Raw genomic sequence first — 13,748 nt, forward strand, 5'->3', positions numbered from 1 at the left:
GAATGGTTTTACTTTTAGAAGACTGAAACCAGAGATTTTAAAACAAACTTGATATGGGGGTGCTAAAGAATTTGAAGGTCTTGCTCCTTGAAATATGGAGACTAGTCTTGGTCCGTTTCCTCAGAAACTTTAGTCTTGCACTTGGAGGATTTAAGACGTATTGCCACGAGGGATGGGAACCTCTGGGTACCACACGATATGATGCGATACAAGGCTCACGATAACAACGATCTCACGATATGGCAATACAACATTTATCAGTACATGGGTCAAGAAATCATTCTCTGATAGTCTACAAAACAACTTATAAACCATCATCACGAGGAGACGTCCATTTGAAATGGGAGGGTGGCAGCGAATGAACGGATGTTCATTCGCTGCCACCCTCCCACTTCAAATGGTTTGGACATCTATGCTGTCAGTGTCAGTGCCAGGCAATGAGTTAACTTCCTGGTTTGGGGGCATTTACGGGTCACTTCCTGTTGATTTTAGGGCATTTTGCAGGTCCTGTTATTTTATGGATTACTGGAAAGTAAGTGACTCAAGAATAGGGTTGGGCTTCAAGCATCGATGGGATCTGGGACTAACACTCCGGTTCTCCCGGAACCATTCGAATTTTCAAATTTCGATTCCAAGTTTCGATGCTCTGACCGCCGACTGGAAAAAATAGTTGCCAAACACCACGAAGAAGAAGCCACATGAAGACTGGCACAGTTATGAGCAAATCATATGAAGTGGCTAATTTAGCTTCGTACTAAAACGTGTTGCTTCTTCCCGAATCAACAGAACGAGCGGCCGGGCCGCACGGCTGGGGCACCGGCTGAAGACGGACGTCCAGGATGCCAAGCAGCGGACGACCGAGCAGAACAACCGGGAGGACGCCCGGGATGCCAGGCGCTGGACGACCGAGCAGAACGACCGGGACCACCAGTGCAGCGGACAATGCCGTTGAGTTCGTACTGCTCACCGAGCAGAGCCGCGCCGCCGTGCTGGACCGCTCGCGTCCCGTCCAGTGTCCCGCGACTCAGCCAGAAACGCGCACGGCCAAACCAGTTCCCCCCAGGACCACAAGTTCCCCAGGCGAACTCCGCCACGAGGCAATGGTTACCACAAAAGAAAGACTAAAAAAAATTCATCTTGATGAGACAGACGGCGATGAGAGAAAAGTTTACCCCGGCTGTCGCGGCCATAACAGATGTGTAAATAAATTGTTACTTTGCTATCAAAAGCTCTATTTGTCTTGTTGTTTGTTATTTTGTTGTTTGTTATTTTGTAGAAGGAAAACATTATTCAGATGTTTGGGATGTCACAAAAGCTAAAAATAGCTGTGTTAAAGTCAAAGTTATGTTTGAAATGTATGTTTTTACAAAAAGCTCCGTTTCTCTGTTTTTTCATCAGAAATTGGAAAATTGCTCAAACTAAGCTATTTTCTAATGCTGACATCTAAAGAATGGAAAAAATATGAACTTACTTTTTTTCCTGCTGAAAGAAGAGTCTAATCTTTTGGTGGGTTTATATAGCAATAGAACAGAATTTTCTGTGGGCCTTGCAAAATCAGTCAAAATCCAGTAAAACATCCGGGAGCGAAGGGGTTGCTCCGGTGAAAATGGCTGGGAGTGAATTAGTTAACGGCAGAGATCTTAAATATTGAGAAACATAATTCTATTTTCCCTTGACATACATCAAATGTGTTTGCTACAACTACTGGTGCACGATCATTATCGGTCCGATAATAGGAATTATGACGTCATCCCGATAAATTCAATAACATTATCAATAGGACTGATAATATATACTGCGCTGGCTTTACAGTTTACACACTAGTATGGGAAATCAGTTGACCATTTGCAGGGCATTGCTGCCATCTGCTGGTCAGAATAATTCACTGCATCTATTTTTTGTTCCAGTAGTTTGGTTCATTCACTTACACATTGCGGTGTCTAGCGGTAGCATTGACAATCGTGAATGTTTTCTGTTATGTTTCCGCCTCGGAAATATATGTCTGTAAGTATTTTATGTTTACTATAACATATTTATGTGCAATATAAGTTTACTTCTGTGGTGAAGGGTCATATGTACAGAACTTCATAAGTTGTTGTGTTATAGAAGCCAGCCAATGCTTTAGTAGCTCAAGCTAATGTGCTATGCTGTACATGTAATGGTTGTGTAAATAAGTGTATTGTGCAGTTTGTTGTATATTGAGTATTGAATATGTGTATTTTTCTGTTGTACTTTCACAATATTAAGACGAATGTCTTCCCATAAAAGCAAGAAGTTGTGGTTTATGGAAGTGCATTCATTTTTAGCTGGCTGTCAGGCAGTGCAGAAGTGAAACGCACTGTTTTGTTCATGTCATTATGAAAAATCCGGTGAGATCAAAGGCAAATCTATGTTGAATCCACCACTATTTTTTAAAATTTTATTTTTAAACCTCCAGGTGTTCAAAAACTCAGGTTATACATTTAAAAAATCATATATTTGTTATCGGTTATCAGTATCGGCTTTGAGGAGCAGGAAGTTATCCATAACGGTATCGGTTTCAAAAAATGGATATCGTGCACCCCTAGCTACAACATTTGAGAAAAACCGTGACTAGACTTGGTTTTGCCTTGAGGGGTTTGGTCTTGTGCCTGCAAGATTGGAGGTAAGACTTAGTTTTGACTGAGATTAGTCTGTCAAGTCTGAAGGTCGTTTGGCACATGCAAGATACAGAGGGAGACATTTGAGAATGTTAACGGATGTCAAGACGGCCCATCCAAATGTTGGTTTTTGCAGTGTTTATTTATCTATCCGACCCACTCAGAGGTGACCCCTGAGGTGAGCAGCGTGGCCAGTCATTTACATGCTTACGCACATCAAACCCCCCACCCTAAACTCACATACTACCCATCAGGTTTCACGTTAAGGCCACAGCATCTAAAAATATCAGGCCAGAAGGTGGAAAAACACCAGCTTTGTGTTACAGAGCCCAAGAGAGCAAACTTTCTCCTCATCATTTGGTTTTCTGAAAGGCAGACTTGTTCACTGACTTTACCGTTTAAATTATTGTGCCAAATAAATTCAGAAAAAACCACAACATGTCTGCAAAATATAAGTATACACTAGGAGTTGGAACCTCTTGGTACCTCACGATACGATACGATTTGCGATACAAAGCTCACGATAACGATGATCTGACGATATGGCGGTATTACGATGATCGATACATTTGTAGAATATCCTAGAATGATTTTCTGACCATCAACTAATAAGCAAACAACCTTCTGCTGTGAATTGGAATGAGTTCATCACTAGTAGACGTCCAATCCATTTGAACTGGGAGGGTGGCAGCGTTCGTTCATGCGCTGCCATCCCTCCCACTTCAAACGGATTGAACGTCTATGGACGTCAGTGGCAGCCAATGCCAGGCAATGGGGTAATTTTGGGCCATTTAAGGTCATTTACCTTTTGATTTTCAGTTACTTGCTGTTGATTTTGGGGTATTTTTTGGGTCACTTCCTGTTTATTTTGAGTTACAGAACAGGAAGTGACCTGGGAATCACCCAAATGAATAGGCAGTGACTCAAACTTGACAGGAAATGACCTGTAAATGCCCTAAAATGAAGAGCAACTGATCTGTAAATGCCCCAAAAATCGGACCGAAAGATTGTGAAAGCTCTGGTTTTGAATGAACGAACCTTCCCAGTCTAAATGATTGGGCTTCGAGCAGCGTCAATGGCAGCCTTAGAGTTAACTGAGACACTATTATGGTGGAATATTTTGGTAGCCAGTTGTCAATTCCTTTTTAAAAAAAAAATGTTTAAACATTGACACCTTTTTAAAACGATATCTAAACGAAAATCTTTTGGGCTACAAACTATCACGATATATCACCATTTCGATATTTTGTCACACACCTAATATACACTGTATGAATTTTCAATTTAATGCGTAATACATGGGGTTGCGTTCAGAAAAATCGAAGGATACTAGAGCCAACTTGAAAATTTTCCACAAACATGACATGATACAGTATCTGTTGTTTTCGTCAATAATGACCATAACGAAAATATTTGGTAGACAAATCATTTTTTCATGACGATGACAAGCTAAAAATATGGCTTGAGAGACTAGAACATAACGTTGCGAATGCCAGTTTTCATCTGACGAGACAACTACAAGATGAAAATACGACATTGTTTCTGTATGTTATATATGTTCACAATGCGTGACATTTTCCTATTGGACGTGGAGTACATCCACTTGCATCGTTGCAGTGTCACTCGTGAGATGCACTGCGCCTTTCCCTCCTCATGGGAGTTTAGGATGTGTCTCAAGCTAGGCTGCGCTCCATCTTGCTTGTTTGGAAACACGGTAAGATTTGTTTTCTCATATTGGCAAGAGAGAGTATGCAAATTTGCTTGAGCCTTTAAAGCTCTTTGCTTAGTGATTACAAGACGGCAAATGTAAATCCTAGAGTTAGCGTTGCATTCACGTTAGCGTTAGCATTTGCATTAACTTCCGAATGGCGAGCGTCCTCTTAAAACCCTGACCAGTCACCAGCTCGTCTGTCTAAGTTCATTTGAAATTGTTGCAAACCTTGATTTATTTCTTATCTCTATATCAATTTTACAGACGAAAACATTTTGAGTAACTGTCGACTAAAACTAGACGAAATTTGTATAAGATTTCTTCGACTAAAACTAGACGATGACAAAAACATTTTGAAATGACTAAAATATGACCAAAACTAGTAAGTATTTTCGTCCAAAAGACTAAGACAAAAATTAAAAGGGCTGCTAAAAACAAAGTATATCGTCATAGTCGTACAGCCGTAATATGTATGTCTATGTACGGTATATACAGATATACCGTAATTTTCGCACTATAAGGCGCACCTGACTATAAACTGCCACCCCACAAATTTGGCACGAAGACGGCATTTGTTTATATATAAGCCACACTGGACTATAAGCAACAGCTGTCCTCACTGTATTATGGGATATTTGCACCAAAATATTTTAACCGGTAACACTTTATTTGAAGTGGCATCATATGACTGTCATAAAACCAAATGAACCACCATGAATCTTTGAACCAATTGGCTGCAAAGCTTCATTGCTTCAAGAAGCTTCATTTGGCCATTACTGCTCCCTTGGGGGAGACGGTCAACTTCTGCTGTCAACTGCTGTCAACACTGTTGTTGTCCCGCATGCCTCCTACCATGCATTGCAGTGCTACAGATGCAAATAACAATCAAAATTCATGTTCGGTTCCAACTATTTCTTCAGTTACTGTTCCAGTTGTTTCATTAATATGGTATTTGGTAACACTATTTGACAGTGGCGCCATAAAACTGTCATTAAACAATCATAATTATGACATGACACAGTCATGAACATTAATGAATGCTTATAACGGATGTGATTTAGTGTTATCTGGCAAATAATGTCGCTTTTGAATGGATATAAAAGATCCAAGCAGTACATAAATACAGTTAGTGACATAATTTGCCGAATGACACTTAATGACATCTGTCATAAGCATTCAGTAATGCCCATAATAGTGTCATGTCGGTCTTATGACAGTCTTATGATGCCGCTGTCAAATAAAGTGTCACCTATTAACCCAAATAAATCAACAAATAAGCCGCACTGGACTACAAGCCGCAGGATTCATAATGAAGGAAAAAAGTATAGGCTTATCGTCCGAAAATTACGGTACACAAACACACTTATATACATATACACACATACATATATATGTATATGTATATATATATATATATATATATATATTAGGGCTGTCAAAACGCGTTAACGGGCGTTAATTAATTTTTTTAATTAATCACGTTAAAATATTTGACGCAATTAACGCAGATGTCCCGCTCAGACAGATTTAAATGACAGTACAGTGAAACGCTCCCTTGTTGTTATGGAGTTTTGCCGCCCTCTGCTGGCGCTTGGGTAAATGACCATCTCCCATATTGCCTCAAAAAGATTACAATGAGGCCGTTTATGGACATTAAGAGTGAAGAGAATGCCACCGGCCGCTTGGGGGCAGCGCCGTTCCATACTCATGTTATTTCTTCTCAACGTGGGAGAATAAGTAGTTGTGAGACGTTTATGCTGTATTCACGATGCAATGCAAATTGCTATTTGTGCTCCACACATATTTCGGTAAGTTTTCTTTCTTTTAGTGGCAATTATGTGTCTCTTGTTGTATTTTGGGTAAGATATGTACAGATATATGGTATACAGTAAAGGCGAGTGGACACAGGCGTTCTTTGGACCGCGCCGTTTATTGGCAACTCCTTCACAACAAACATACAGTGGGGAGAACAAGTATTTGATACACTGCCAATGGGAAAACCCATTGGCAGTGTATCAAATACTTGTTCTCCTCACTGTAAGTATCGTTTAGTGAAAGCACAACAAAAATAATATTCCTATTTCTCCCCCCAAAAAAATAATGTTCACAAAAAGAGAAGCACTTCAGTCAATAGTAATGAGGCCCTATTCTGACATAGTTTAACAACAACGCAAAATGAACTGGCATTCCATATCAAAATAGCTATGCAAAATACACGTAAAACTTAGACTTTGGTCACTCTATTTTTATTATTGTTATTTTTATTCTTCTTATTATTATATTAACTCTACTTTTGATTGAAAATTTTACAAATTTTATTAAAACGAAAACATGAAGAGGGGTTTTAATTTAAAATTACTATAACTTGCAACTGTAACATTTATCGTTTAAGAACTACAAGTCTTTCTATCCGTGGATCACTTTAACAGAAAGAATGTTAATGCCATTTGTGGATTTATTGTTACAATAAACAAATACAGTACTTATGTACAGTATGTTGTATGTATATATCCGTCGTGTGTCTTTCCATTCCAACAATAATTTACAGAAAAATATGGCATATTTTAGAGATGGTTTGAATTGCGATTAATTACGATTAATTAATTTTTAAGCTGTAATTAACTCGATTAAAAATTTTAATCGTTTGACAGCCCTAATATAGATATACACATATACATATATATGTATGTATGTATGTATGTATGTATGTATATATATGTGTGTGTATATACATATATATGTATATATATACATATACATATATGTATATATACACATATACATATACACACATATATATACACACACACATATATATATATATATATATATATATATATTTTTTTTTTTTTTTTTTTTTTTTTTTAACGTGATCAGGAACCGGGCCCGGTCATGTCATTTTTACAAAATAAAATAACAAAATAAAATTCCTGAGTGTTTTTTTGCACTTTCATTTCATTTTACAAGCGCAATAAATGCATTAAAAACCACAATACCTGAGCTTAGTCTCAAACGGTATCAAAAAAATAATAAATGAGGATCGAAGTAAAACAAAAGAACAGTTGGCTAACTTACATAGCAAAAATTTGCTAGCTTAAATGCTATAAAATGCTAAGGGTTTTTTTTTTATTTTTACAATGCTTTTAACAATTTCTTCGAACACATATTCCTACAAAAACTGCTAAATATATATCTAATCTAAATTACGAATTCATAAACAATCATATTAGCTCAAACAAAAACTTACAATCTTATGTAGTCTTAACAGGGAGCATCTGGATCCAGCCATGTTATATGAGTTATGTCATTTTCACTCTTACCACCAGAGAGCAGTGAATCCACCCAATTCAATAAAACTAAATGCAAACACTTTCAAAACAAACCATTGCAACGCCACATTAATAAAATCCAAATCCTCATCTTTCATGGTCAACGACAGTGAATGAGTAAAATACTCTGTCTACAAAGTGAAACACGGTGCCATACGTTTACGTACTAAAAGTGATCCCAGTTATGATACTGTACTACCTCAATTTCTCTATTTAGTACCTCCGTAAAACTGCCTCCTTGCCCCAAAAGTCATTCCCCGAACTTTGCTTCTTTCACAAAAGTCAAATAACGCTTGCCCACTCAGGCTAAGGATGGAAAAGACACTCATGGCATAAACTCCATTGCTAGGGAATTTAAACAGAGGAAAGTTGGCTTTGCCCGCCATCTTGGCTGGATTAAATTCAACCGTAACTATTTCCTCGCTGTGGGAAAAAAAAAAAACTCTTCAAGGTGGAAACAGCCTGCTTCCATACATTAGCGCAGGTTGAGAGGCTACTTGTAACAGTGCACACACACATGCTGGAGAGAAATCCTCAGGGTCGGAAATGCTCTTATTATTTTTTTCATGAATTGTGGACTTGCTGAACTTTGACCACAATCTGATGCGCAAACAGTCCTTTCCATACACACACACATGCTCGCATGGAGGAAGACTATTTGAATGGACTTTCCTGCTGTCAGAATGTCTGGTATGCATTAGCCACAGACTCCAATAGAATAACTAGATCCAAAGCGAGGGTGTTTTCAGGCAGATATTTGCATGAGAGCCTGTACACACACACACACACAGAATAACAGCAATGCACAGTGAAATAGACACACCCTTTACCCGCGAAATGGCTCGGAATAACCAATTTGGTCGATTGATTAGTATCATGTGTGAGGAGGTACAACACACGCGAGTCATTTCAGAATACAGATAGTTCCTGGGTTATGACGTACCAAGTAAAAGCACATGTACACACACAGAAGAACGTTTTTGCACACACAAAGAAGAGCGAATTTGCCCCCTGCGCACACATACAGTAGGGAGAACAAGTATTTGATACACTGCCAATGGGTTTTCCCATTGACTGTGTATCAAATACTTGTTCTCCCCATTGTATGTTGCGTGTTAACCATCCTCAGAGGTAACACCTATATATGGCGGAAAAGACTCAGGTGACTTGAAGTTCTGCTCTGAGATCCCCAATTTGGCCAAATTTCAAAATTGTCCTATATGCATGTATGATACAGCATTGGAAAGCTTAAAATCTCAATTTTCTGGGGGAAGAAAAAATTTTAAACAGGAGGGCATTTAAAAAAAAATTTTTTTTTTTAATTAAACAGCAAAATCCTATTTGGAGGTGAGAGCGCGCGAGAGCAGAATTACAGACGCCATGACTTTAAGGAGACATTATCGTATACTTACCTTGTTTCGATCCAAAAACTCAATTTAGCATGTATCACTGAGCGTCAAGACACAGCTGTGAATGGCCACAGCTGGATTTTTGGGGGGATTTTATGGGTGAAACATGTTAATATAACACGGGTCGCGATGCAAAAATCGCAGACATCAAGGAGTGGTCAAGATTTATTTTTTCATATATTTACCCTTTTAAACTTTTTTTTTCTATTTTTTTTTTGTTTGGATTGATTATTTCTCATCTAAAATATTGGGGAAAATACGACAGGAACGAAAAAAATGCAATTAAGCGATAGTTATGAGGTAGATATACGTGACTTTTTTACAGACGCCATTTTTTCATTGTGACGTAATTTGCTTAAAAGTTTCAAATATGAGAGTGAATAATTTTTCAAAGTAGTTTTTTTTTTTTTTTTTTAAAACTAAATGAGACACCAATGAATGATTCTAAGCTAAAAACGACAGCCATTTTGAATATTACAGTAACTATAATTAATTACCTTCGTTTTATGGCTGTGTTGAAACAACGCGACGGGGGTTTTCAGGGTAAAACGGACAAATTAAAAATAGTTTGGGGGCTTAATGCGCCATGAATCTGCTATGGCAGCATATAGACATATAGTTCCATCAAAAACAACAGTTGTTTTGTCTTAAAATACAGCAGTTTGTTTTAAAGAGCAGAAACTGCTTTTTCAGTCTTGACTGTGTTTTCCGCCATATACAGTTTTGGCCAAAAGTATTGGCATCCCGCAATTCTGTCAGATAATGCTCAATTTCTCCCAGAAAATGACTGCAATTGCAAATGCTTTGGTAGTAATATCTTCATTGACGTTGCTTGCAATGAAAAAAGAACACAAAAGAGAATAGGGGGGAAAAAATATTATCATTATACACAAAACTCGACAAATGGGCCAGACAATAGTATCGGCACCCTTTGAAAAATCATGTGATTCTTCTCAAATTATCTAATTTGTGTAATTAACAGCCCGTTACATACCTGTGGCATATAACAGGTGCATGCAATAGCTAAATCACACTTGCAACCAGTTAAAATGGATTAAAGTTAACTCAACCTCCGTTACGTGTCCTTGTGTGTACCACATTGAGCATGGAGAAAAGAAAGAAGACCAAAGAACTGTCTGAGGACCTGAGAAGCAAAATTGTGTGGAAGCATGGGCAATCTCAAGGCTACAAGCGCTGTATTTCTAGTAGTCCCGTACCGAGGTATGTACGGAACCGTGACTTGTGTGGACTGTTACACACCTACTGGATATGTGAGCTTTATCTGTTCTGGCCCCTTATTTTGTATTTATTTATTTATTTTAAACCTGTCCTGTTCAGCTGTTTGACAAGGAGAATGGAAGTCTAAGTGCCCGGTGGGCTGAACAGTTTTAATGTTTCACATTGAGAGTATGACATACTCCCATTGTGATCATTCAACATACCTCATTTATTATGACAAAGCAGCGAACAGGACGGGGTTATGGGGGAACAGAAGAAAAGGAACACAAGAGAAGAAAGAAAAGAAACACAAACAACAACAAGAAATACATTGAATGTCTACACTAACTACTAATATGTTGGTGCTATCGTCAGCTAGATGTATTTCCTGTTGACACCATGTGGGGGGGCCTGTTGACCAGGGAATGAGGGGGACGGGGGTGGGGGAGTCTATAAGCTAAGTGATTGAAAGGCGTAGAGCAGGGGTGTCCAAACTTTTTGCAAAGGGGGCCAGATTTGGTGTGGTAAAAATGTGGGGGGCCGACCTTGGCTGACGTCCTTTACGTAGAACAATATATTTAAGCAAATTTTAGCAAGCCATTCTGTGTGTCACATTTGCTTTATTAATTAATTTTTTTAATTAATAATTTTAACAATCTCGCAACTAGTCTTTGTGGCGTTCTCTTTCGACTTTCGGGATCTTGCGAAATACTGCTGCTGTGAAATTAAACTAGCTTCAAGTTGCTTCAATTTCTCGCTGCGTATCGTCCCTGTAATCTTGTCGTACATGTCAGCGTGTCTTGTTTGGTAATATCGACTCACATTGAACTCTTTGAAAACAGTGGCTGTCTCTTTGCAAATGAGGCAGACACAGTTGTTGCGTATTTTAGTGAAGAAATAGTCCAATTTCTACCTATCCTTGAAGCGTCGGCCGTCGCAGTCAACTTTGTTTTTTGTTGTTGATTGTTGCCATTTTAGAAAATTGGAAGTCAAGGGTCACACGGGGTAATGTTGCTTAGAGGGCTGCTGCCTTTTAGTGGGTAAATGAGGAGAAGCATTTAATGTGTAAGCAGTACTGCTGACCAATTTTATAAATCTGTGTGCGGGCCAGACATTATTGATCTTATGACAGAGGCTGGGGGCCGGATGAAATTTGACCAGGGGCCGCATTTGGCCCCCGAGCCGCACTTTGGACATGCCTGGCGTAGAGGGTACACAAATCAGCTCTGTGATCTAGAACCCAGTAATCGTGTGAATCCCTTGTGAGTGTAAGCCCGTTGGCGACCGACCCTACGCCGCCCCATCGCTAATCCTGGCACCGGGTCCCCCCACCCGAGCGCGCCCTATCACATCCAGTGCACGCGAGCCCCACCAAGCGCGTGACAGCCATGCAAATGAGCGGGGACATGAGACCGGAGCCCCAACCTCCCCCCACTCCCGTGGCCGGCAGCCCAGGCAGAGGGGAGGCCACACCCCGGGAGCCACGCCATAGAGAAAAAGTGTGGGACCCACCTACAACTCTATTACTGTGGCTACCAGGTTCCCGACTGGCGGCCATTTCCCAGCACCGTGATTGGATTGTGAGGGGAGGGTAGTGCAATGTATGCATTAAAATAGGAGAGCTTGGCTTGGCTTATTTTGTATTTATGAAAATGTCGACACCAAGACAGCACTCATTCATCCATCTTCCGCTTACCCTCCCGAGGTTCATGGGGGTGCTAGAGCCTACCCAGGTGACTATGGGCAATGAATGTCAAAACCCTGAAAAAACAGACGCAAAAGCTTAGGCGCGGTGCGCCTGCTTGATCAAAAACAGCGATATTGGCGTTGTTGTTGTCAAAATTGGACTTTCGTAACACACTGGCTATTTTGCCAAAGTGTGGAAGAAGGGGAGTTACAAAGCAGGATGTGGAAGGGATCAGGCATTTTTAGCTTTTTTTTCTCCAAACTGAGTTCACTGTGACCTTCTGACACAATTGTAATGAATTGCTACGAAGTTTTCGGAATACGTCCAACCCTTTAAAACGAAACAGGTTTGTACTGGCTCGTGCTACCTTTCTAGAGTTTCATCCGTGACCCTGAATCTTCCCTTTGGATCCTTTTACCTCTGCCCACTAAACAAATGCCTTCCTTGTGAAAGGAAACAAAATATTGCTTTTATTTCATGACATCACAAAAACCACCCGGGCAGCAGAGAACGCCGGGGCGAGGCGGCATCAAAGAAGCCAAAAGAAAGAGAGAGTGAACCACATGCTTCCCGCTAAAGACAACTTAGCCCAAATCTTGGGAGTTTCTGCCCCAAAAGCCAAAACTAACAAAAGTTCCTGATTTTGAGTATTCAAGAAAGACGGTGCAGCACTTAAGCAAGAACGAACCTGGGTTGACTTGTGAGCTGACGGATGCGAGAGATGACACGAGTAGCAGCAGCCACAAGTGGACATCGCGCGGGCGCTTCATCACAAACACCTGGATGGAATAGATCCTGACCTGGATGGGAAAAAAAAAAAGAAATGTGAATAGATGCATCGTTTTTGTTGTTGTTGTGGTGGTGGTGGGAATGTTTTGAACACACATACCGTATTGGCACGAATATAAGACGTTTTTTTTTTTTTTTTTTGCATTTTTTTGCGTCTTATTTTCGCGATCTAGACATTATACGCATTTATGACGCTAGATGGCGCCAGATATCATTGAAGCCATGTTCTGTCATGACAGACCTCAGCTACTCTTTTTAGTTTAACCAGGTTTCATTATTTTATTGCAATGTTTTTCCTTATATTCAGATTTGTTTCAAGACGACAGTTACAGTTAGACTTCAATTTGATGTTTAATGCAGTTATTGCAATTTTGTTGTTTAATCACAATAGATTGGTTTATTTACATTTCAAAAACCAGAAGCCTTTCATTTACGAATGTGAATGCACTTTAGTTTACATATTTAAATGTTCAGATATTAAGATTTGAATAAGGCAAAATAACATGCTTTTTCTCTCAAATATATTGTCAAAATCATTTGTTTCGGATGTACTGTAATTATTTTCTGTATAAAAATTAATTTGGTGTTCAAAAAGTCTTTTTTCAAAGTTGAGTCTTGAAAAAGAGGGGGTCGTCTTAGAATCAGGGCTGTCTTATATTCGAGCGAATACGATAATATTCGGATTTTTGTTCCGTCCACTTTTTCCACACACTTTAACCATACGCAGAGATGGGGGAGGAAGCCGGGGCTTCCTGTAAGCCCAAAACCTACAGGAAGTGATAAAGGAATAGGAAGTAACCTAGAAATGCCCTAAAATCAATGCAAACCTCACCTCGCGAAACCACGAAAGTACTTTAAAAAAAAAAAAAAAAAAACACACACACACAAAATATACGAATAAAAGGTTTTTTAAAAATCCTTCAAAAAATACAAACTGCAAAAACTGAGGGGGGAAAATTGCAACAC

The 13,748-nt window shown here is 39.3% G+C and overlaps 1 protein-coding gene across 4 annotated transcripts in view; it reads right to left on the reverse strand.

Moving 5' to 3' along the window:
- The window catches only part of LOC130919330 (discoidin domain-containing receptor 2-like), a 73,525-nt gene that overhangs the window by 37,774 nt on the left and 22,003 nt on the right, over positions 1-13,748 (reverse strand). For all 4 annotated transcript variants that reach the window (XM_057841929.1, XM_057841926.1, XM_057841928.1 and 1 more), the window contains one exon: positions 12,682-12,793. In XM_057841929.1, the coding sequence (XP_057697912.1) occupies positions 12,682-12,793 (112 nt within the window). The remainder of the gene's footprint in view (positions 1-12,681; positions 12,794-13,748) is intronic.

This window comes from Corythoichthys intestinalis, chromosome 7, assembly GCF_030265065.1.
Source record: "Corythoichthys intestinalis isolate RoL2023-P3 chromosome 7, ASM3026506v1, whole genome shotgun sequence".
Lineage (NCBI taxonomy): Eukaryota > Metazoa > Chordata > Actinopteri > Syngnathiformes > Syngnathidae > Corythoichthys > Corythoichthys intestinalis.